Genomic DNA, 25,361 nt, shown 5'->3' with positions numbered 1-25,361 from the left:
CCGCCAGAGCCACCCGTCTGTCCTGAGCCGCCAGAGCCGCCTGTCTGTCCTGAGCCGCCAGAGTCGCCCGTCTATCCTGAGCCGCCAAAGCCGCCCGTCTGTCCTGAGCCGCCAGAGCCGCCCGTCTGTCCTGAGCCGCCAGAGCCGCCAGCCAGCCAGGAGCCGCGAGAGCCATCAGCCAGCCAGGAGCCGCCAGAGCCGGAATTGCTTTTCAGTCCGGAGCTGTTCTTCAGTCCGGAGTTGCCCTCAGTCCAGAGCTGCCCCTCAGTCCAGAGCTGCCCCTCAGTCCAGAGCTACCTCTCAGTCTTTGTGTGTCTGCACCAGATAGAACTGTTTCGGTTGTCACTTTTGTTGTTTTGTCATTTGAAGTGTTCAGTTTTTTTATTATTATTAAATTAAGATGAACACTAACCACGCTGCGCTTTGGTCCTCTCCTCTATCTCCAGACCATTACATTCATGAAATCAATAACTTGCTGAAGATAGATAACATCCATATATTGGCCATGTCAGAGACTCACTTAGATAATTAATTTGATGATACAGCAGTAGCAAATCAAGGATATACAGTTGAAGTCAGAAGTTTACATACACCTTAGCCAAATACATTTTAACTCCGTTTTTCACAATTTCTGACATTTAATCCTAGTAAAAATATTCCCTGTCTTAGGTCAATTAGGATCACCACTTTATTTTAAGAATGTGAAATGTCAGAATAATAGTAGAGAGAATTATTTCTTTCAGCTTTATTTCTTTCATCACATTCCCAGTGGTCAGACGTTTACATACACTCAATTAGTATTTCATAGCATTTCCTTTAAATTGTTTAACTTGGGTCAAACGTTTCAGGTAGCCTTCCACAAGCTTCCCACAATAAGTTGGGTGAATTTTGGCCCATTCCTCCTGACAGAGCTGGTGTAACTGAGTCAGGATTGTAGGCATCCTTGCTCGCACACGCTTTTTCAGTTCTGCCCACAAGTGTTCTATAGGATAGAGGTCATGGCTTTGTGATGGCCACTCCAATAGCTTGACTTTGTTGTCCTTAGGCCATTTTGCCACAACTTTGGAAGTATGCTTGGGGTCATTGTCCATTTGGAAGACACATTTGCGACCCAGCTTTAACTTCCTTTGATTTTCCCATGATGTCAGATTCTGCGCTTGATGAATTTATGAAATTGCTTCTTCCAATTATTGATAACCATGGTTGAAAGAGATGGGGCAAAAGGAGTGGGGCTTACTGCAAATCGTGAAGTTATGTGACTAAACTCAACAAATAGAAGAAGAAACTGTATTATGAAGCCAAGATCTATGACATGAAGAATGATGAAAAAAAACTTTGGAGTACTTTAAATGGAAATATGGGAAATATGTATGATTACTTAATGGCAAAGTGGGTAAACTTAAGCAGGAAATTCCAACAACGAACAGTGAGCCATCGTATTCGTGCATAAAAAAAACATTATGAAAGAAAAGCATTGTAAGTTTGAATTTTGTAAAGTTAGTATGGGAGAGGTGGAGGCATTATTGTTATCGATCAATAATGACAAACGTCCTGGCACTGACAACTTAGATGGAAAGCTACTGAGGATGGTAGCTGCTATAGCCACTCCTATCTGTCATATCTTTAATCTGAGCCTAGAGGAAAGTGTTTGTCCTCAGGCCTGGAGGGAAGCCAAAGTCATTCCACTACGCAAGAGTGGTAAAGTGGCCTTTATTGGTTCTAACAACAGGCCTATAAGCTTGCTGCCAACTCATAGCAAACTGTTGTAAAAAAAAAATGGAAGCTTCTCTAATGTCAAACATGTAAAATGTGGTGTACCGCAGAGCAGCTCTCTAGGCCCTCTTCTCGTTTTCTCTTTTTTTTCTGATTCAATCCTATATACACTACCGTTCAAAAGTTTGGGGTCACTTGTTTTTTAAGAAAAAAAACACCATTTTTTGTCCATTAAAATAACATTAAATTGATCAGAAATACAGTGTAGACATGGTTAATGTTGTAAATGACTATTGTAGCTGGAAACGGCAGATTTGTTATGGAATATATACACATAGGCGTACAGAGGCCCATTATCAGCAACCATCACTCCTGTGTTCCAATGGCACGTTGTGTTAGCTAATCCAAGTTCATAATTTTAAAGGCTAATTGATCATTAGAAAACCCTTTTGCAATTATGTTAGCACAGCTGAAAACTGTTGTTCTGATTGAAGAAGCAATACAACTGGCCTTCTTTAGACTAGTTGAGTGTCTGGAGCATCAGAATTTGTGGGTTCGGTTACAGTTTGAAATGACTAGAAACAAATAACTTTCTTCTGAAACTCATCAGTCTATTCTTGTTCTGAGAAAGGAAGGCTATTCCATGCGAGAAATTGTCAAGAAACTGAAGATCTCATACAACACTGTGTACTACTCACATCACAGAAGAGCGCAAAACCCTCAAATGCTGATACTCCAGATATTCAACTAGTCTAAAGAAGTGTTATGCACTTGAGTGAGGACCCAAAAGCGGTTTAACAAAAACAGAGTCCTTTAATGTAAAAACACAGGGAAGACATTGATCCTCTTCAGATGCAGATAATGGCAAAATAGACAACCCGCAGAGAGGGCGACAAATGAAACAAAAAGTCCTTCTGATAATTACAAAAGAGTCCCCTTCTTAGCAGCAGAGGAGAATAGCTGGGTTAGAGTCCCCTTCTTAGCAGCAGAGGAGAATAGCTGGGTTAGCGGCGACAGACTGCTGGTCTCTCTGGGTAGGCGCGGGTCGTAGCGGACAGAGGTACCTGATCACACGTAGCATCAGAAGAACAGGCAAACTCCGACAGGACGGGACAAGGGTGAAGCAAACGAGATGATAGTTTGGTTCTGGCATGAGAAACTCAAACGAGAATCTGACAAAGAAAGAAGCAGGAACAGAGAGAGAAATAGAGATCTAATCAGAGGGAAAAAGGGAACAGGTGGGAAAAGGGTGAACGAGGTAGTTAGAGAAAATGAGGAACAGCTGGGGGGAGGAGAGGAAGAGAAGGTAACCTAATACGACCAGCAGAGGGAGACGGAGTGAAGAGAAAGAACAGGAACAAGACATAATATGACAATACATGACAAGAAGGCCAGTACCCGCAAAACACCAGTCTCAACGTCAACAGTGAAGAGGCGAATTCTAGTCAGAGTAGCAAAGAAAAAGCCATATCTCAGACTGGCCAATAAAAAGAAAAGATTAAGATGGGTAAAAGAACAACGACACTGGACAGAGGTACTCTGCATAGAAGGCCAGCATCCCGGAGTAGATTTTGCGGGTACTATTTAATGTTAACAACTTGTAAAAAACTCACTCATCCAATCTTTTTTTATTTATTTTTTATTTATTTCACCTTTATTTAACCAGGTAGGCTAGTTGAGAACAAGTTCTCATTTGCAACTGCGACCTGGCCAGGATAAAGCATAGCAGTGTGAACAGACAACACAGAGTTACACATGGAGTAAACAATTAACAAGTCAATAACACAGTAGAAAAAAAAATGGGCAGTCTATATACAATGTGTGCAAAAGGCATGAGGAGGTAGGCGAATAATACAATTTTGCAGATTAACACTGGAGTGATAAATTATCAGATGGTCATGTACAGGTAGAGATATTGGTGTGCAAAAGAGCAGAAAAGTAAATAAATAAAAAACAGTATAAAAACAGTATGGGAATGAGGTAGGTGAAAATGGGTGGGCTATTTACCAATAGACTATGTACAGCTGCAGCGATCGGTTAGCTGCTCAGATAGCTGATGTTTGAAGTTGGTGAGGGAGATAAAACTTCAGCGATTTTTGCAGTTCGTTCCAGTCACAGGCAGCAGAGTACTGGAATGAAAGGCGGCCAAATGAGGTGTTGGCTTTAGGGATGATCAGTGAGATACACCTGCTGGAGCGCGTGCTACGGATGGGTGTTGCCATCGTGACCAGTGAACTGAGATAAGGCGGAGCTTTACCTAGCATGGACTTGTAGATGACCTGGAGCCAGTGGGTCTGGCGACGAATATGTAGCGAGGGCCAGCCGACTAGAGCATACAAGTCGCAGTGGTGGGTGGTATAAGGTGCTTTGGTGACAAAACGGATGGCACTGTGATAGACTGCATCCAGTTTGCTGAGTAGAGTGTTGGAAGCCATTTTGTAGATGACATCGCCGAAGTCGAGGATCGGTAGGATAGTCAGTTTTACTAGGGTAAGCTTGGCGGCGTGAGTGAAGGAGGCTTTGTTGCGGAATAGAAAGCCGACTCTTGATTTGATTTTCGATTGGAGATGTTTGATGTGAGTCTGGAAGGAGAGTTTGCAGTCTAGCCAGACACCTAGGTACTTATAGATGTCCACATATTCAAGGTCGGAACCATCCAGGGTGGTGATGCTAGTCGGGCATGCGGGTGCAGGCAGCGATCGGTTGAAAAGCATGCATTTGGTTTTACTCGCGTTTAAGAGCAGTTGGAGGCCACGGAAGGAGTGCTGTATGGCATTGAAGCTCGTTTGGAGGTTAGATAGCACAGTGTCCAATGACGGGCCGAAAGTATATAGAATGGTGTCGTCTGCGTAGAGGTGGATCAGGGAATCGCCCGCAGCAAGAGCAACATCATTGATATATACAGAGAAAAGAGTCGGCCCGAGAATTGAACCCTGTGGCACCCCCATAGAGACTGCCAGAGGACCGGACAGCATGCCCTCCGATTTGACACACTGAACTCTGTCTGCAAAGTAATTGGTGAACCAGGCAAGGCAGTCATCCGAAAACCGAGGCTATTGAGTCTGCCGATAAGAATATGGTGATTGACAGAGTCGAAAGCCTTGGCGAGGTCGATGAAGACGGCTGCACAGTACTGTCTTTTATCGATGGCGGTTATGATATCGTTTAGTACCTTGAGTGTGGCTGAGGTGCACCCGTGACCGGCTCGGAAACCAGATTGCACAGCGGAGAAGGTACGGTGGGATTCGAGATGGTCAGTGACCTGTTTGTTGACTTGGCTTTCAAGACCTTAGATAGGCAGGGCAGGATGGATATAGGTCTATAGCAGTTTGGGTCCAGGGTGTCTCCCCCTTTGAAGAGGGGGATGACTGCGGCAGCTTTCAATCCTTGGGGATCTCAGACGATATGAAAGAGAGGTTGAACAGGCTGGTAATAGGGGTTGCGACAATGGCGGCAGATAGTTTCAGAAATAGAGGGTCCAGATTGTCAAGCCCAGCTGATTTGTACGGGTCCAGGTTTTGCAGCTCTTTCAGAACATCTGCTATCTGGATTTGGGTAAAGGAGAACCTGGAGAGGCTTGGGCGAGGAGCTGCGGGGGGGGGCGGAGCTGTTGGCCGAGGTTGGAGTAGCCAGGCGGAAGGCATGGCCAGCCGTTGAGAAGTGCTTATTGAAGTTTTTGATAATCATGGATTTATCGGTGGAGACCGTGTTACCTAGCCTCAGTGCAGTGGGCAGCTGGGAGGAGGTGCTCTTGTTCTCCATGGACTTCACAGTGTCCCAGAACTTTTTGGAGTTGGAGCTACAGGATGCAAACTTCTGCCTGAAGAAGCTGGCCTTAGCTTTCCTGACTGACTGCGTGTATCGGTTCCTGACATCCCTGAACAGTTGCATATCACGGGGGCTATTCGATGCTATTGCAGTCCGCCACAGGATGTTTTTGTGCTGGTCGAGGGCAGTCAGGTCTGGAGTGAACCAAGGGCTGTATCTGTTCTTGGTTCTGCATTTTTTGAACGGAGCATGCTTATCTAAAATGGTGAGGAAGTTACTTTTAAAGAATGACCAGGCATCCTCAACTGACGGGATGAGGTCTATGTCCTTCCAGGATACCCGGGCCAGGTCGATTAGAAAGGCCTGCTCACAGAAGTGTTTTAGGGAGCGTTTGACAGTGATGATGGGTGGTCGTTTGACTGCGGCTCCGTGGCGGATACAGGCAATGAGGCAGTGATCGCTGAGATCCTGGTTGAAGACAGCAGAGGTGTATTTGGAGGGCCAGTTGGTCAGGATGACGTCTATGAGGGTGCCCTTGTTTACAGAGTTAGGGTTGTACCTGGTGGGTTCCTTGATGATTTGAGTGAGATTGAGGGCATCTAGCTTACATTGTAGGACTGCCGGGGTGTTAAGCATATCCCAGTTTAGGTCACCTAACAGAACAAACTCTGAAACTAGATGGGGGGCGATCAATTCACAAATGGTGTCCAGGGCACAGCTGGGAGCTGAGGGTGGTCGGTAGCAGGCGGCAACAGTGAGAGACTTATTTCTGGAGAGAGTAATTTTCAAAATTAGTAGTTTGAACTGTTTGGGTATGGACCTGGAAAGTATGACATTACTTTGCAGGCTATCTCTGCAGTAGACTGCAACTCCGCCCCCTTTGGCAGTTCTATCTTGACGGAAGATGTTATAGTTGGGTATGGAAATCTCTGAATTTTTGGTGGCCTTCCTGAGCCAGGATTCAGACACGGCAAGGACATCAGGGTTAGCAGAGTGTGCTAAAGCAGTGAGTAAAACAAACTTAGGGAGGAGGCTTCTGATGTTGACATGCATAAAACCAAGGCTTTTCGATCACAGAAGTCAACAAATGAGGGTACCTGGGGACATGCAGGGCCTGGGTTTACCTCCACATCACCCGCGGAACAGAGAAGGAGTAGTATGAGGGTGCGGCTAAAGGCTATCAAAACTGGTCGCCTAGAGCGTTGGGGGCAGAGGATAAGAGGAGCAGGTTTCTGGGCATGGTAGAATATATTCAGGGCATAATGCGCAGACAGGGGTATGGTGGGGTGCGGGTACAGCGGAGGTAAGCCCAGGCACTGGATGATGATGAGAGAGGTTGTATCTCTGGACATGCTGGTTGTAATGGGTGAGGTCACCGCATGTGTGGGAGGTGGGACAAAGGAGGTAACAGGGGTATGCAGAGTGGATCTAGGGGCTCCATTGTGAAGTAAAACAATGATAACTAACCTGAACAACAGTATACAAGGCATATTGACATTTGAGAGAGACATACAGCGAGGCATACAGTAATCACAGGTGTTGAATTTCGAAAGCTAGCTAAAAACAGTAGGCGAGGCTAATCAGCTAGCACAACAAACAGCAGGTAAAATGGCGTTGACTAGGCAACGGGGCCGACAGTTAAAACAAACAAGCAGAATGGAGTACCGTGATTAATGGACAGTCCAGCGTGCGTCAGCTATGTAGCCAAGAGATCAGTGTCCAGGGGGCAGCGGTGGATGGGCAGGGAAGCTGGGCTGGCGAGTGTTATCCAGGTTTTTTTTATTTTAAACTAACAATGACTAAATAGCTTGTAGCTAGTTAGCTGGTTAGCGTCTGGAGGTTCTTGAGTGTGTCATAAAAATAAAATTAAAATTAAAAGTAACAGCGATTCCGTATCACATTGGGTGAGGCAGGTTTCCGGAAGGTATAAACAAATTAAAAATCAAAAAGAGATAGAAAGTAAATGGGTTCAGAGAGTGATTGGGACGTGGTGGTTCAGACGGTTAGCAGGCCTGTGCTAACAAGCTAACAGTTCGTAGGCCCGGGCTAGACAAGGTAGCAGTTAGCGGACCGGAGCTTGACAAGCTAGCCGTTAGCAGGCCGAATTAGCAAGCAGGGAGATAGCGAGGGCTAGAGAGTTAACCTTTGGGGGACGTCGCGATGGGGTGAGTCTGTTTATTCCTCTTCATGCGGTGACATCGACAGACCGGTCGTGGGCCCGGGTAATTGTAGCCCAGGAGTATGCTACAGGTGCTCTAGTATGCTAGGTGAGCTGGAGACACAGCGATTCAGAAAGCTCGCGGGCCTTGGCCAGCAGATGGATCTTTGGCGATGTCGCAACGGAAAAGCCTGTTGAAACCACCTCGGACGATTATGTCGGCGGACCAGTCGTGATGGATCGGCGGGGCTCCGTGTCGGCAGTAGAGGGTCCAGGCCAATTGGCAAAATAGGTATTGTTGGACCTCTTCGGCTAGTCGGGAGATGGGCTTAGCTCGAGGCTAGCTCAAGGCTAACTGGTGCTTGCTCTAGGACAGAGACGTTAGCCAGGAGTAGCCACTCGGATTGCAGCTAGCTAGTTGCGATGATCCGGTGTAAAGGTTCAGAGCTTGCGGTAGGAATCCGGAGATGTGGTAGAGAAAAAGCAGTCTGATATGCTCTGGGTTGATGTCGCGCTGGTGTCCTAGTTAGCTTTGAAGACCGCTAGCAGTGGCTAGCTACTAGCTAGTAGCTAGTTAGCTGGCTAGCTTCTGATGAGGGTTCCGGTTCTAAAGTATAGAAAAAGCAGATCCGTACCACATTGGGTGATGCGGGTTGCAGGAGAGTATATTCAGCCTGTAGTTGGAAAGTGAGATTAAAATATGTACGAAATATATACAGAAAAAAAACGAGGAAAAACTATATTTACACTATATTTACACCAGACAGGACGGGACAAGACAAAACACACGTCCGACTGCTACGCCATCTTGGAAAACCACCTCTGTTCACGCACAACGTGCCAGATACATTCTTAAAGCAACAGTGTTCAGTACTCAACTGAGCTATGACACCATATTACTGAAAACAACATTTTGCATAGTCAACTTACACACAGCACTGCCAGCCAGTAACACTTACCCCACCAGACATCAGGGGTATTTTCACAGTCCACAGGTCCAGAACAAATTCAAGGACACGTGCAGTATTATTCAGAGCCAAGATTGCATGGAACTCCCTTCCATCTCATATAGTGCAAGTGAACAGCAAACCTGGGTCGAAAAAACAAATAAAGCAACAACTCACGGCACAACATCTCTCCCACATGTGACCTTCATGTTGTGTGTTTGTACTGACATGCAAACTCAGCAAAAAAAGAAACGTCCTTTTTCCAAAACCCTGTCTTTCAAAGATAATTCATAAAAATCCAAATAACTTCACAGATCTTTATTGTAAAGGGTTTAAACACTGTTTCTCATGCTTGTTCAATGAACCATAAACAATTAATGAACATGCAACCGTGGATCGGTCGTTAAGACACTAACAGCTTACAGACGGTAGGCAATTAAGGTCAAAAAGTGCTCTTCACTGACGAGTTGAGGTTTTGTCTCACCAGGGGTGATGGTCGGATTCGCGTTTATCGTCGAAGGAATGAGTGTTACACCGAGGCCTGTACTCTGGAGAGGGATCAATTTGGAGTTGGAGTGTCCGTCATGGTCTGGGGCAGTGTGTCACAGCATCATCGGACTGAGCTTGTTGTCATTGCTGGCAATCTCAACCCTGTGCGTTACAGGGAAGACATTAACCTCCCTCATGTGGTACCCATCTTGCAGGCTCATCCTGACATGACCCTCCAGCATGACAATGCCACCAGTCATACTGCTCGTTCTGTGGGTGATTTCCTGCAAAACAGGAATGTCAGTGTTCTGGCATGGCCAGCGAAGAGCCCGGATCTCAATCCCATTGAGCACGTCTGGGACCTGTTGGATCAGAGGGTGAGGGCTAGGGCCATTCCTCCCAGAAATGTCCGGGAACTTGGTGGAAGAGTGGGGTAACATCTCACAGCAAGAACTGGCAAATTTGGTGCAGTTCATGAGGAGGAGATGCACTGCAGTACTTAATGCAGCTGGTGGCCACACCAGATATTGACTGTTACTTTTGATTTGATCAGTGACACATGATCAGTGACACGTTATTCAATTTCTGTTAGTCAGGTGTCTGTGGAACTTGTTCAGTGTATGTCTCAGTTGTTGAATCTTGTTGTGTTCATACAAATATTTACACATTTGCTGAAAATAAACACAGTGAGAGGACGTTTCTTTTTTTGCTGAGTTTATGTGTAACTGATAGATGCACACACATTCCCCCCAGAAAGTGTTTTTAAATGTATGTAAACTGTAAAGTATTTTGTCTGTAATGTATTTTTCGTTGTATATCGGACCCCAGTAATACTAGCTTTCGCCGTTGGCGTTAGGTAGCCTAGTGGTTAGAGCATTGGGACAGTAGCCAGAAGGTTGCTGGATCAAATCCCCGAGCTGACAAGGTAAAAATCTGAGCTAGGCAGTAAACCCACTGTTCGCCGGAGGCGTGGATGTCAATTTTGGCAGCCCCCTGCACCTCTCTGACAAATGCGGAAGACACGTTAGGCATAGGGAGCCTAATCAAATAAAGAATAGAAACCCTTAACACCTTGCGACGCAGCGAAAGTTATTTTAAAGAACATCTGAATTAATGGCGGACAAGAAGTCCCAGCTTGGGATAGCATTTTCCAGAAGAAAAATAAATAATTTTGCGAAATGTAAGTATAACGTTTGTTTATTCATAAAATTATGTTTTTTTAAAATCAACAAATTACTTTCATATGAATGTTTTATTAAAATTCGAAGTCACTGGTGTTTATCCGCTTGTTGCCAAGTTAGCGAGCTAACACGTCAATTCAACATCTATTCCATGTTCAATGTAATGAAGTGACGTGGAAAAAACGTTGATTCAACCAGTGTGTGACCAGATGGGGCGGACGCGATAACTAGCTAGCAGGCGATCTCATCCTGCTTATCGTATGTTTAGATATGAACAACTAAACGAACTAATCGTAGATTCAGCAATGGGCCAATTGTGAAGAATCAGACCGTTTTTAAGTCATGAATCGGTGAACTTGCTAGCCAGTTAAAGACATGTCGCAAATATTTTTTAAATATTTTCAGGAACTAAAGTGGGCACCTGATCCCGTTTCACTCCATTGACTTGGCTTGGCAGAAGAAAACAGTCCTGCCCGACTCGTTTGGAGGTAAAACATTTGAACAACATCTGTTCATTGTGTATTGTTCAGTCCAGGCTTGCTAGCCAGCCAAGTTATTTGTGCGTTTTGTTGACGAGTCTGTTTTGCTAGCTAGCTGTATGCAGTGTCTGTTTACCTAGCTAACGTTTTCTTGCCACATTCCCTTCCCCTATCGTGTTGCACCATTGGGGTTGGTGTTACTAGTTCAAAATTAGAAGCTAAGTTATTCTACTCTTACTGTAAATAACTTGACCAAGCCTAAAACATATGCAAAACTGTTAACAACGATTGCACATTAATAAAGGTAGTTGTGGCTTCATCAACTTGAACCAGTAACGTTACTGAAATTTGAGCAGTGAGGTTAATTACTCCCCCCTTGTCTCTGCTTGTTCCAGGATGAAGGATCCCACCATGACACCCTGCAGATGTAAATATCTTGTTGTGAACTTCCCAGGCACCAGGATAATCACCATATCCCGGGATCATATTCAGGAGTGTTACATCACAATGTTAGATAGAAATAGATTCATCCGTGTTATTGTGTACCATGCAGATTTGTTAGGACATTGTCATTTATGAAGCTCATTCTAAGATACAGATATGATGTCTGACCCAGGGGAATGCACTGAACAATTCTTCAATTTCGACCACAATTAGTTGAATTAGGTGTTAGTGAAGGGCTGGAACAAAAAAAAACTGTAAACTCTGGTCCTGTCTATTTAAAAAAAAATAATAATGTGGCTGAACAAGCTTATGTACTGAACAAGCTTATGACTGTTGGAGGTTAATCTCCTTGAAATCCCTCACTTGGTAATTATTTATTTTGTACAATGGACTGTGTTTTAAGGACTCATGCACTGATACAGGAAAACCAATAAAAAAGTTAACATTTATTTAAAATTACAATTGTTGATGTCTCATGTTTCTGGTTTTGAGGCTTGGGCATCTAAAGTATCTGGTGACTGCATCTGTCTAATCCACTGCAAGGAGAGAAAGGCATCAATCATATTACAATTCTGTATTCATTTAATTGAATATATATTTCTATTTGATATACATTTACATAATTATTTTGGACATGTTGTCCTTTATCACATGCCAGTATTTGTTTTGTATACAATGCATTTAGCTTACATTAGGATGGAATAGACTAGGCCTTCTTATCTAGTTAGAATGCATCATATCACCTTTTCAATATTAGTTATCAACTAATATAAATCTTGGAAATCAATGTCATTTAATAATATGCACGGGTGTGATAGTTATATGAATTACTTACAATGCAAGCCTACTCATTAGAGAAGTACATTATCAGCTCTAATGCAATATTAGCTTCACAGTGAAACCACTATTCTGGCTATTAATCATTCTTAAACAGTCAGCTAAATAACATATTTTACTATCTCAAAAAATTGTAGCCTGTATAATATCATGCAGGCAAGCTTACTATGATGGAGCAGCAGACCAAGCAATATGCTAGAGGAGGACGCTATTCCAAAGGATAATTATTCTGGTCGGTGTCAACTTCATTCATTAACAGGTAGTGAGGAGATGGATTCTGTTAATTGTTTATTTGTGTCAGATATTTCCCTTTTAGATGATGACGAGATTGCTAGCACTAGTTGCTCACACTAGTCACACACTTAGCAGCCGAGGAGAGAGAGGAAGGACAGCTGTGAAAATAATAGCTGGAAAATTAGTCGGAAGCACAGTAGCATTTAGATGCATTTGAATAATGTAGAGAATGTTAGAGCACAGTGTAGAATTTGCCAAAACAAAATCTCATATAAGCCGGTTCTACGCACAACCTACACCGGCACATGCAAACTGTGCACCCAACTCTTCTCAGCTATGTGACAGCCTCAAAAATGATACTCCCGTGTAAGGGTCTGCAGCGAATCACAGAGAGAAGCAAATGTAACCACAGGACATGTGACAGAGTTCATGGACACCCTATGTTTATCAATGGACAGAAAATTCCACGGAATGGAATATAATCACGTGCTATCAGAAACTGCTGCACTTGACCCCAGGTTTAAGAAGTTAGCCTTCAGTGATGCCACAGCGATTGATGAGGCTCTTCAAAGAATAACCTCAGCAGCAGGGAGGGACAGCCCAAGCAGTCAGCTGGCTCAGGCACCAGGGCAACAGGAAGAAGAGAGATCAGATGGAGTAGACGCACCAGCAGTAGTGCCACAAACGTCTGCTGTTTGGATGCTGTTTGACGAGAGAGCAACTGGGGATGCAGCACAAAGGAATCCCTCAGCAGATGCCATAATGGAGGTCCGATCCTATTTGGAGGAGCTGGTGGAAGAACAAGGCCTCTGTCTACCCACGGCTTACTAAAGTCATAACAGGGAGACTTTGCATAGTGGGCACATACGTTCCCTCTAAAGAAGAGAGAGAAAATAGGGAACAGTTTTGATGTATTAAGTCGGATGCTGCAGTTTTACACATTGTTATTTATTTTTATTTGATATGGTGCAATATTCTATTATTATGTTGTTCAGATTGTATTCATTTTGAATTGTTACATTTATATGCACTTTGTTCATAAACATTAAAAAGTTATATTTTAAATGCAAATGTTTAATAGCATTCTTTTTTCATAACAGACCAATGCATTTTTAAATACATTTGTGGTTAAGTATGATTTAATCATTTAATTAGAATTGTTTTAACACCGATCATAGTCAAACAATCGCAAACTGTTTGATTTGAAAAAATACAAAACATTTTTTTTAAGAGCCGTTTGGGAGCCAAAAGAGCCGTCTCTTTTTGGTGACCTGAGCGGAACGAGCCGGCTCACTGAAAATAGCCGGATTGCCCATCACTAGCTCACACTGCTACAGTGGCTACAATGTGACTGTAAACGTTTCGCGCTCGGTGGAATTTAAATGCGTTATCACGTGATGCGGCCTTTGACTCGTTGCAAGTGGCAGTAACCTACTGGAAAAGTGCTACCTACTAAAGGTAGGTGCTTCTGGAGGCAGGTAGGCAGTATGTACCTAGCTGCTTTTGGATTGGTTAAACAATAACAATAGGCTACACCAACATTAGTTTCCAGTCATACAAAGTGTAAAAATGATTGCACCAGCACTGGCCGCGAGCCTGTAATGATTGGCTTTGAAGTGTGCTGCTCAGAAATCTGCGCTATGGCATTTCACAATACTTTAGCAAGCCATGAGAATACTTGATGGTATGAGGTCGGTTGTTTTGCAGCGTTTTGCAAACCATAGGTATTGTACTGCATTGTGCAGCCTACAAACACCACTTCCAGCTGCCCGCTGAAAGCGATTCTACATTTTCGATATTCATTCAAATCCTCCTGTGCGGGATTATTTTTCTTCTGCGACGAAATTGGTCATATTAAGATCCGACATCTGTACTTCATCAACATGATATTAAGTACCGTATATGAAGTACTGACTGAATGAAATGACTGCATGTGGTAATAATGATGAAAGTAATGATGACTAAAGAATTTCAGCTAGGTACTAGAATTACAACCCTAAATCTACACTCTTTCAAAAAGTGCTATCTATAACCTAAAATGGTTCTTTGGCTGTCCCCATAGTATAACCGTTTGAGGACCCCTTTTTGGTTCCAGGTAGAACCCATTTGGTTCCAGGTAAAAACCCTTTCCACCCAGGGTTCAACATGGAACCAAAAGGGGTTCTCCTATGGGGAAAGCCGAAGAACCCTTTTGGAACCCTTTTTTCTAAGTGTAGGGGTCACATGAGTACACAGCAACTGGTCTGCTCAGTGATAAAGGTGTGAGTTTGCTGAGCTAGGTGACAAAGGCCTTTAACTTTGAGGCACTTCTGTTTTCTATTTGGTTTACCTTCCTCGAAGCTAAATGCGATTGAGTAACATGGCAAGAGATACCATAACATAACGACCACAGTAAAATGACATCTAAATAATTATATCTGATTAATCACTTAAATGTGACAATTAGGGTCAATCAATTGAGACACGTAGTCTATACCGGTATTTCAGTCATTCTGGTACGTTTGTAGCTGTCACTGTATGCTAAACAAATCAACTCCACCATCTAGTGGTACTAACGGCAGTTACAATGTTATTTACTGATAGGTCTGAGATGAGGGCAGATGATAATTTGCTTGATTTGCTGAAAATCAAATCAGAATTTTAATTTAGACAATTAGATTTTTGAGGAGTCGGAGGTTGTTGACCAGTCACAATATCTCATACTGTAGCCTAGTACAGGGGTGGGATCTTGAAGGACACCATCTCCCCCTGTAGAGTTGTGGTATGGGGGAAAACATGGGAGGATATTGAAGTGGCTGCTGGACTCATCAACCTTAACATCAGTCCAGTCTTCCCCAAGATTGGAGTCTGGCAAAAACATGTACTTTTCAAAGACTAATTCCACTCATCTCTCTCTCCCCATCTCCCTCTTTCTCGCTCTCTCCATCTCTCTCTATCCCTCTTTCTTTCTTTCTTTCTTTCTCTCCATTTCTCTCTCTTCATCTCTCTCTCTTGCTCTTTTTCGTTCTCTCTCTTTCTCGCTCAGGTGGTCCAGGAGGAGAAAAGGACCGTGCTGCCCTCAGTCATGAGGCCTTTCTGCTCATGGCCAACTCTCAGAGTGACATGGATGACTGGGTCAAGGCCATAAGACGGGTCATCTGGGCACCCTTTGGAGGAGGTAAACTAGCCTGGCATTCCAAATGATTTTGCTCGGTTTCACTGTTGTTTTTGCTTTGTTCAGGCTGGTTTAGCCGGGCTAGAGGTAAACTGCTTTGCCCAGAATTATATTACTAGACAGAATGATTACAAAATGCACTCTAAATCTCAGTAAAAGCATATTCTGGTACGGGCTCACATTATGCTCTTTGTATATGCCACTCAAACGTCTTTGTCTAGTGCTCTATGGGGTCAGTGGTTTGACAGACAGAAGATCATTTTATGACGTACTGTGCATTTGAAAAGTATTCAGACCCCTTGACTTTTTCCACATTTTGTTACATTACAGCCTTATTCTAAAATTGATTAAATAAATAACAAATATTTGTCAATCACACACAATACCCCCATAACGACAAAGCAAAAAAATTTTTTTTTTAAACAGAAATACCTTATTTACATAAGTATTCAGACCCTTTGCTGTGAGACTCGAAATTGAGTTCAGGTGCATCCTGTTTCCATTGATCATCCTTGAGATGTTTCTACCACTATATTGGAGTCCACCTGTGGTAAATTCAGTTGATTGGCTATGATTTGGAAAGGCACACACCTGTCTATATATGGTCCCACAGTTGACAGTACATGTCAAAGTAAAAACCAAGCCATGAGGTTGAAGGAATCGTCCGTAAAGCTCTGAGACAGGATTGTGTCGAGGATCAGATCTGGGGAAGGGTAACACAAAATGTATGTAGCATTGAAGGTCCCCAAGAACACAGTGGCTTCCATCATTCTTAAATGGAAGAAGTTTGGAACCACCAAGACTCTTCCTAGAGCTGGCCGCCCGGCCAAACTGAGCAATCATGGGGAGAAGGGCCTTGTTCAGGGAGGTGACCAAGAACCCGATGGTCACTCTGACAGAGCTCCAGAGTTCCTATGTGGAGATGGGGGAACCTTCCAGAAGGACAACCATCTCTGCAGCACTTCACCAATCAGGCCTTTATGGTAGAGTGGTCAGACGGAAGCCACTCCTCAGTAAAAGGCACATGACAGCCCACTTAGAGATTGCCAAAAGGCACCTAAAGGACTGTCAGACCATGAGAAACAAGATTATCTGGTCTGGTGAAACCAAGATTGAACTCTCTGTCCTGAATGCCAAGCATCACAGTGAAGCATGGTGGTGGCAGCATCATGCTGTGGGGATGTTTTTCAGCGGCAGGGTTTGGGAGACTAGTCAGGATCGAGGGAAAGATGAACAGAGCAAAGTACAGAGAGTTCCTTGATGAAAACCTCCTTCGCCCCAGTTCTCAGGACATGAGACTGGGGGCGAAGGTTCACCTTCCAACAGGACAACGACCCTAAGCAAACAGCCAAGACATTGCAGGAGTGGGTTCTGGACAAGTCTCTGAATGTCCTTGAGAAGCCCAGCCAGAGCAGGAACTTGAACCCGATCAAACATCTCTGGAGAGACCTGGAAATAGCTGTGCAAAGATGCTCCCCATCCAACCTGACAGAGCTTGAGAGGATCTGTGTGCCAAGCTTTGAATGTCATACCCAAGAAGACTCGAGGTTGTAATCACTGCCAAAGGAGCCACAACAAAGTACAGAGTAAAGAGTCTGGATACTTATGTAAATGTGATATTTTTTAAATATATTTTTTAAATACATTTGCAAAAATGTCTTTGTCATTATGTAATATATTTTAGAATAATGCTGTAATTAACCAAATGTGGAAAAAGACAAGGGGTCTGAATACATTCCGAATGCACTGTATGTTCAGAACAGAATAAAAGGTCCTACCAGAGCTTCATTTCCTTACTAGTCTGTCTTTACACCTTGTACAGTTGCTAACGTTGCACTGGAGGCTAGTCTACTGTATGCTACTATCCTTGACATGTGTCCAGAAATATAACTAGGCTAGGTTGTGTGGAGGCAGCTGGGTGTACAGATATTATGTTACGAAAAGGACGTTATAAATAGGAGGATCACAGTATGTCTGTGATCATTGCTGAAACTTTAAACCAACCAACTCTCTGGAACTGGAAGGGAGGCACTGTATTGCAGCCAGTACTTGTGGCTTCATACATTATATTTTAAAAGGAGCATGCAATGCCGAAGATCACTCTTCTTTAGCCTGACATGTCTAATTCATGTAAATAGGGCCTAAACTGAAAACGGTTGGCTATCATTTCCATTTTACATCAGGAGGATATACACGAGATTGCTGATAACAGCAGGATTTCATCTGTACAGTATTTGAGGCTTATTGACACGTTTTGTATTGGCCCCTGAATGTCCTGTTGCACTGGAGTGTATTTCGTTTCCATCGTCTCAAATGTACATGGCTGCAGGAATGCTTTCCAAGTTCTCGCTCTCCATCAAGAATAGAATTGTTGCCAATTTATAGAACTGTCATTAACAGGAATACTGCTGGCAGAACCCGTGACACTTCCACGTCTGTTATTTAAATGTTTCTGTGCTGACTATCTGCCACCAAACCTTTTATCTCTTGCTCATCCTCTTCCCACTTCTGCTCGGACGCTGCGCTATTACCAACGTCTATAGATGTGTCATTACGGTCATTACGTGTTATTAGAAAACCAGTCATCTCGAGTGCACGAGCCAGACTGGATTGAATTACTTCGACCGTCGCTGCTTGGTAAATGTGGCTTTGGCGTGTATGAAAAGCACGCTCTGACGCTGTGTAGCACTTGCTCGGTGACGTACTACGACTACTCTGATCTGTCAGTGTCTAGTGGTTGCGACTGTGTTGAGAGGCGGCGTTGCGCACAATCAGGTGAGATGCGGTGCGCGATTGATCGATGTAGATGTGAAGACTGTCTGAACTGTTTTTCCTCCCTCTCCGTTTCTCCTTTATTTAATTTGCATTTTGTGTTTACTGTTCATCCAACTACTGAATGTTGACCAACTGCATATTGGTATTCCTGAAGATAACTTTCCATTGATTTGTCATTTTAATATGTTAAAACTTTTTAAATTGAATGAATGACAACCATCATAAAATACTGAAATACAGAACCCTATACTGTATGTAAACCACGTTTTTTGCCTGCAGGGATATTTGGCCAGCATTTAGAAGACACAGTCCAGTATGAGAAGAAATTTGGGCACCGCCTGGCACCTCTTCTGGTGGAGCAGTGTGTGGACTTCATAAAGGAACGAGGTCTGGATGAGGAGGGCCTCTTTCGGATGCCAGGGCAGGCTAACCTGGTAAAGGATCTACAGGAAGCCTTTGACTGTGGGGATAAGCCTCTGTTTGACAGGTAGATCTGCATTCGCTGATATTGAATGGCAAAAAGTGCTGACTTGCTATTTGTTCAGCTGGATGTAGAAGTGGGGGCCACAGTAATGGTGGCAGTGGTCAATTATTGAAAGTCAAATAAAATGAAATGTTATAAGTCACATGTGCTGAATACAACAGGTGTGGGTGGACCTTAGCGTGAAATACTTACTTACAAGCCCTTAAAAAAAGTTACAACATTTGGTAAATAAATGAAATGAAAAATAGTAACACAATAAAATAACAATAGCAAGGCTACATACAGTGGGTACTATGTGCAGGGGTACGGGTCAGTCGAGGTAATGGAGGTATGTGCATGTAAGTAGGGGTAAAGTGACTATACATAGATAATAAACAGATAGTAGCAGTTTGTGTGTGTGTGTGTGTGTGTGTGTGTGTGTGTGTGTAGTATTGGTGAGTTTGTGGTTAGATTCCAGTGAGTGTATATCGAGCCTGTGCAAGAGAGTCAGTGCAAAAATAAGGGTAGCCATTTGATTAATGGCTGTTCAGCTGTCTTATGGCTTGGGGTAGAAAATGTTCAGGAGTCTTTTGGTCCCAGACTTGGCGCTCCGTTACTGCTTGTAATGCGGTTGCAGAGAGAACAGTCGACCCATCGTCGTGGGTGATCAGGCATATTACCGTCGTGTTGGAGTCGTGTGTGGCCACGCAGTCATAGGTGAACAGGCAGTACAGGAGGGGACTAAGCACACACCCTTGATGGGCCTCCGTGTTGGGGGTCAGTGTGGCGGATGTGTTGCTGCCTACCCTCACCACCTGGGGGCGGCCCATCAGGAAATCCAGGATCCAGGTTCAAAGGGATGTGTTCAGTCCCAGGGTCTTTAGCTTAGTGATGAGCTTGGAGGGCACTATGGTGTTGAACGCTGAACAGTATTCTCATGTAGGTGTTCCTTTTGTCCAGTTGGGAGAGGGCAGTGTGAAGTGCAATAGAGATTGCATCATCTGTGGATCCGTTTGGGCAGTATGTGAATTGGAGTGGGTCCAGGATTTCTGGTATGATGGTGTTGATGTGAGCCATGACCAGCCTTTCAAAGTATTTCCTGGCTACAGATGTGAGTGCTACGGGGCGGTAGTCATTTAGACAGGTTTCCTTGGCGTTCTAGGGCACAAGGACTATGGTGGTCTATTTGAAACATGTAGGCATTACAGACTGAGTCAGGGAGAGTTGTAAATGTCAATGAAGACAGCTGGTCAGTGCCTGCTCTGAGTACGCATCCTGTACTGTGATAGTGTATAGAGGCTGGTGAGGGGAGAACGGCTCATAACGACGACTGGAATGAAGTGAATGGAATGGTATCAAACATAAGTAAACCATGTGTCCGATGTTTTGACTTCATTCCATTACTGCCATTACTATCAGCCCGTTCCTCCCCAATTAAGGTGCCACCCAGCCGCCTATGAAACACACAATACATCCCTCTACTGTTGGCCACTAAGGCTATAGCACTTGCTATTGGACTGATTCATGCAGTTAGTAGACCACTCTAGATAACTATTTTGTACCCTCTTGCAGTAACACTGACGTCCACACGGTGGCGTCCCTGCTGAAGCTCTACCTCCGTGAACTGCCTGAGCCTGTGGTCCCTTTCTCCAAGTATGAGGACTTCCTCTCCTGTGCTCAGCTGCTGGCCAAAGACGTGGAGGAGGTAAGAGACACTTCTCTGCACTAGTTCCAGTTCATGTTAGTATTCACACTATGACACCGAAGCCAAAGAACAGAACTGCTCTGTCATTCGATAGAAGCCAGTGTTCAAGTACATGTTGTCTATGTGAAGAAACAAGTGATGGTGATACTGTATGTTCTCATCTCATCTTTTAGGGTGTACAGGAGCTGGTCAAGCAAGTGAGCAATCTTCCTCCCGCCAACTACAATCTCCTGAAGTATATATGCATGTACGTCCACAAACATACAACTCCTTCTTTTGAAGATCTCAAATATCTTATTTTATCACGGTGCCATTTTCATATCATTTTAATTCCATCCCACCGTGCCATGCCTTCCTTTGTAGGTTTCTTGACGAGGTCCAGTCTCACGCAAACAAAAACAAGATGAGTGTACAGAACCTGGCCACGGTATTTGGACCAAATATCCTCCGACCCAAAATGGAGGACCCAGTGGCTATTATGGAAGGTATGAACTCTCATTCATTTTATATTATACTGATATTAATAGGCACTGTATTAATCATATGAGACATTCCTAATATTTTTTTATACAACTGTCTGGGAGGTATGAGCCAGAGTAGATACAGTACATTAGCCTATGGAAAGCAGAGTACAGAGAAACGTCACTATTGCATGTTATCTATTCATAACTCATCTTGTCTATCTCTAGTTCATAAAACATGTCAAATCTCAAGTAGAGCAGCGTTGTACAGTATAGTTCCTTATTGTTTTTTATTTCCTGTTAAGGGACCTCCCTAGTCCAAAGCCTCATGACCGTACTGATCAGTGAACATAACCGTCTGTACTCGGGGAGGGGGGAGCTGGAGGTCCCTGTTCCCCAGCCAGAGGTGACCCTCCAGGGCCAAAGGCTCCAGCAGCACAGCATCGGTGGCTGGATCTCTGAGGAGGACCTCCAGAACTGCCCCACCAACCCCAACGAGGACCTCGCCTGCAGCAGCGCCTCTTCTTTGGACGCAAAGCTCTGTGCTGCCACCACCCCTCCACCTAGACTTGCTCCTTCAGGGAAGGGGGAGCCAGTGGTCAGCCCCAGCAAGCAGACCAAGAACCTTCCCTCCTGGAAGTACTCCTTCAAGGGCACCTCAACGCCACGGCCCCCTCCTCAGGCCGACGTCACCACCGTGTCCCCCAGTGGCAACTGGCTGATGAACGGGCTGTCCTCTCTGAGGAGCCACAGGCGCACCTCCTCTGGGGAGCGTGTCAGGGACTCCACCGGCTTTTCCCAGAGACTGTCCACCTACGACAACGTCACGTCTTCCTCCAGCATGGGCAGTGGCCCTAGTGTAGCCAGCACACCTTGGTCTACCTCCTCCTGTGACATCTCCGCATCCGACTCAGGCAGCGAGCCCTCAGGGCTTAACTGTGGTAATGGGAAGGGTCTAGAGGAGTGCCAAGGGCAGGAGCTAGCCTCACCCCAGGGCCCGGGCCAGGGTCAGAGGGGAGGCCGGGTGGAGGAGAGAGTTGGAGATAGGGTCTCAGAGCAAGAGCAGGACAGTAGTGAAGCCATGGAGCTGTGTGTTAGCAGTGCAGGCTGCAGTGACAACGGGAACACCATAGCCAATATGGTGGTGCCGTCCATCGTGACGCCAGAAGACCTTGATGGAGGCTCCAAAGCACTTACCAGCCTGGTGGAGGGTCTGAAGGATGAGCTGAGGAAACAGAAGGTGGCCTACGAGACCAGGATCAAAAGGTAAGTCTGCAAGGTTATTTATTGTACTATGGGGGTTTATAAGTCAGAATTTTGAAAGAAACTTCTGAGAAACAGTTCTTGTGAACATAACAACAAAATATGCACTGTCTGAGTAGATTTATTTATTTTTTATTTTTATTTCACCTTTATTTAACCAGGTAGGCAAGTTGAGAACAAGTTCTCATTTACAATTGCGACCTGGCCAAGATAAAGCAAAGCAGTTCGACAGATACAACGACACAGAGTTACACATGGAGTAAAACAAACATACAGTCAATAATACAGTATAAACAAGTCTATATACAATGTGAGCAAATGAGGTGAGAAGGGAGGTAAAGGCAAAAAAGGCCATGGTGGCAAAGTAAATACAATATAGCAAGTAAAACACTGGAATGGTAGTTTTGCAATGGAAGAATGTGCAAAGTAGAAATAAAAATAATGGGGTGCAAAGGAGCAAAATAAATAAATTAATTAAATACAGTTGGGAAAGAGGTAGTTGTTTGGGCTAAATTATAGGTGGGCTATGTACAGGTGCAGTAATCTGTGAGCTGCTCTGACAGTTGGTGCTTAAAGCTAGTGAGGGAGATAAGTGTTTCCAGTTTCAGAGATTTTTGTAGTTCGTTCCAGTCATTGGCAGCAGAGAACTGGAAGGAGAGGCGGCCAAAGAAAGAATTGGTTTTGGGGGTGACTAGAGAGATATACCTGCTGGAGTGTGTGCTACAGGTGGGAGATGCTATGGTGACCAGCGAGCTGAGATAAGGGGGGACTTTACCTAGCAGGGTCTTGTAGATGACATGGAGCCAGTGGGTTTGGCAACTAGTATGAAGCGAGGGCCAGCCAACGAGAGCGTACAGGTCGCAATGGTGGGTAGTATATGGGGCTTTGGTGACAAAACGGATTGCACTGTGATAAACTGCATCCAATTTGTTGAGTAGGGTATTGGAGGCTATTTTGTAAATGACATCGCCAAAGTCGAGGATTGGTAGGATGGTCAGTTTTACAAGGGTATGTTTGGCAGCATGAGTGAAGGATGCTTTGTTGCGAAATAGGAAGCCAATTCTAGATTTAACTTTGGATTGGAGATGTTTGATATGGGTCTGGAAGGAGAGTTTACAGTCTAACCAGACACCTAAGTATTTGTAATTGTCCACGTATTCTAAGTCAGAGTCGTCCAGAGTAGTGATGTTGGACAGGCGGGTAGGTGCAGGTAGCGATCGGTTGAAGAGCATGCATTTAGTTTTACTTGTATTTAAGAGCAATTGGAGGCCACGGAAGGAGAGTTGTATGGCATTGAAGCTTGCCTGGAGGGTTGTTAACACAGTGTCCAAAGATTGATTCCTAGTGCCCCAAAAAATCAAAGGACTAGAGTATTTTCCCCTCTAAAATACTCAATATTGCTATAAATCTGTCAACAATCTTTCTCGGGTTACATGTATTGAGGAGCACCAGCTCTACATTTGTGGAAATCAACATATGTGTGTGTGCGCCCCCTGCAGGCTGGAGGAGTCCAGTGCGGCACTGTGTGCTCAGATGGAGCGTCTGGAGCAGGAGATGGAGCAGGAGAGAAAAAAGCAGCGGATGCTGGAGATCAAGCTCCGTAACTCAGAGCGAGCCCGTCACGACGCAGAGAACAGGAACCGGCTCCTGGAGAAGGAAATGGAGGACTTCTTCTCCACTCTGGGGGACCTGGCTCTGGGAGCAAGGACTAGTGACATTTAATAGCCCTGGTCATAGACCTCTATAGTCTCTTCCCACAGCTGAGTGCCATGAGTCTGGCAAGCAAGACTGACAACTACATGGACTCAGTGAATAATACTGCATGTTGTCCAACGCAGGCAGCTGCGTCTCTCAATGTTTCCTCAGGCCTCAAAGTGTGCCTATGACTACCACGAGTATCTATCTGGATGGAATTCCGTGTCGTTTGGTGACAAAGCCTCGGTCCTTGGTTTACTCTGGTCAACTCTGTCAGTATACTTTTAATGTAAATCAATGACTGCTGTCATTATGACTATACAATAATCCCTGCTGTGTTAATCATATGCTGCCTACAACAGTACACAATATGCAAATACAACATTACCAAAGCTGGACTCTGCTAAGGACCAGGGTTGAAGCCACCATGTTGGTTTGGGGCACATGAAGCTGACTACTGCCCTCAAAGGAACAATGAAGAAGTATGCTGGCTGTGCCTTTGCAGACTTTTTGAATTCGATAAAAGAAAATGTTGCGTGCTTGTCCAGAGGTGTAGTTAGTCAATTACTGTCAATACTCACACGGTACATGTTTTGCTTAACTTAATCACTACTCCAAATTTGTTGAAGAGCCACATGACATCCTCAGAGTCACTTGCAGTAAGATGACAATCGCGGAGGTGTATAAAGATGGCGGCCCCCATGTACTTGCCGCGAATACCTCGTTTGATAAGTTCGCTGTATTGCTCTCCTGTTCTCCAGTGTTGTCGTTAGCACAGTATACATGATCCCAATTCTAGCTCCAAGACGGCGATTTAAAAACAACGAAGTATAATGTTCTGATTTATTGGCGTGTTGAACCATGTCGCAGGCTGTAGTTTAAAAATACAGTATATAACTTAGTGGTAAAACAATGAAGTCAAACCTGAATTCTGACATCTTTATGCACCGCCATTAGTTGAACATTTTGAAAAATGGTGTATACTTTAGTGAATGTAACTGTGTTGTTGATCAAGCCAGCCCTGTAAATTGAGCCTAAACTAATTCTTAAAACATTGACATAGATTTGAATGGATAACAATTATATACATTTCCCAGGACATTCTCATGTGAGCGTTGCATGTGGTGAAACTGTTGATAGAATCCCCTTTTCAGCAAATTATTACTGCTACTGCATAGAAATGTCTTGAGGCTTGAACACGAAACATTATTTGGTTCTTGAAGACCACTATAAGCAGTATAATAATGTGCATTCATTAAGGTAATGTGACTATTTTTTGTTTTGTTTTTACATTTTATACAGACCCTTTTCATATGCTGTTCACAAGGTTGTGTTTTGAAAGACGACCGTTATAGACAAGCGTCTAGTGTTCGCCCTGTCGATGATTGCAGTTGAAATGTGTATCTCTTAAAACAAACTTAGGCTGAATGTTTCTTATGTCTTTGATTCATATTTTAGTTGCTTATTTATTATTAATCTACACACTTGTAATGAATGGCATTATGGCAATCTAAGTAAATAAAGATGACAGGTGTCATTTTGTGACTGATACATGGGTCAGCAAGCTTGTGTTCCGTGCATCTTCTACTTAGTTC

The 25,361-nt window shown here is 44.0% G+C and overlaps 1 protein-coding gene across 2 annotated transcripts in view; it reads left to right on the top strand.

Moving 5' to 3' along the window:
• LOC115106408 (rho GTPase-activating protein 22-like) overlaps positions 1–25,315 on the top strand; it is a 43,794-nt gene extending 18,479 nt beyond the window's left edge. Inside the window, exons 4-10 of one of the 2 annotated variants that reach the window (XM_029629114.2) lie at positions 15,276–15,407; positions 18,459–18,666; positions 20,215–20,347; positions 20,521–20,594; positions 20,711–20,832; positions 21,114–22,074; positions 23,571–25,315. In XM_029629114.2, the coding sequence (XP_029484974.1) occupies positions 15,276–15,407; positions 18,459–18,666; positions 20,215–20,347; positions 20,521–20,594; positions 20,711–20,832; positions 21,114–22,074; positions 23,571–23,793 (1,853 nt within the window). In that variant the 3' untranslated portion in view covers positions 23,794–25,315. Of the gene's footprint in view, positions 1–15,275; positions 15,408–17,206; positions 18,180–18,458; positions 18,667–20,214; positions 20,348–20,520; positions 20,595–20,710; positions 20,833–21,113; positions 22,075–23,570 lie in introns of those variants that run through there. The other variant, XM_029629115.2, reaches the window with a different exon arrangement.
• Positions 25,316–25,361: the final 46 nt, after the last annotated feature.

This window comes from Oncorhynchus nerka, linkage group LG23 (assembly GCF_034236695.1).
Source record: "Oncorhynchus nerka isolate Pitt River linkage group LG23, Oner_Uvic_2.0, whole genome shotgun sequence".
NCBI classification, from domain to species: domain Eukaryota; kingdom Metazoa; phylum Chordata; class Actinopteri; order Salmoniformes; family Salmonidae; genus Oncorhynchus; species Oncorhynchus nerka.
This window is presented reverse-complemented; position numbering and strand designations above follow the sequence as displayed.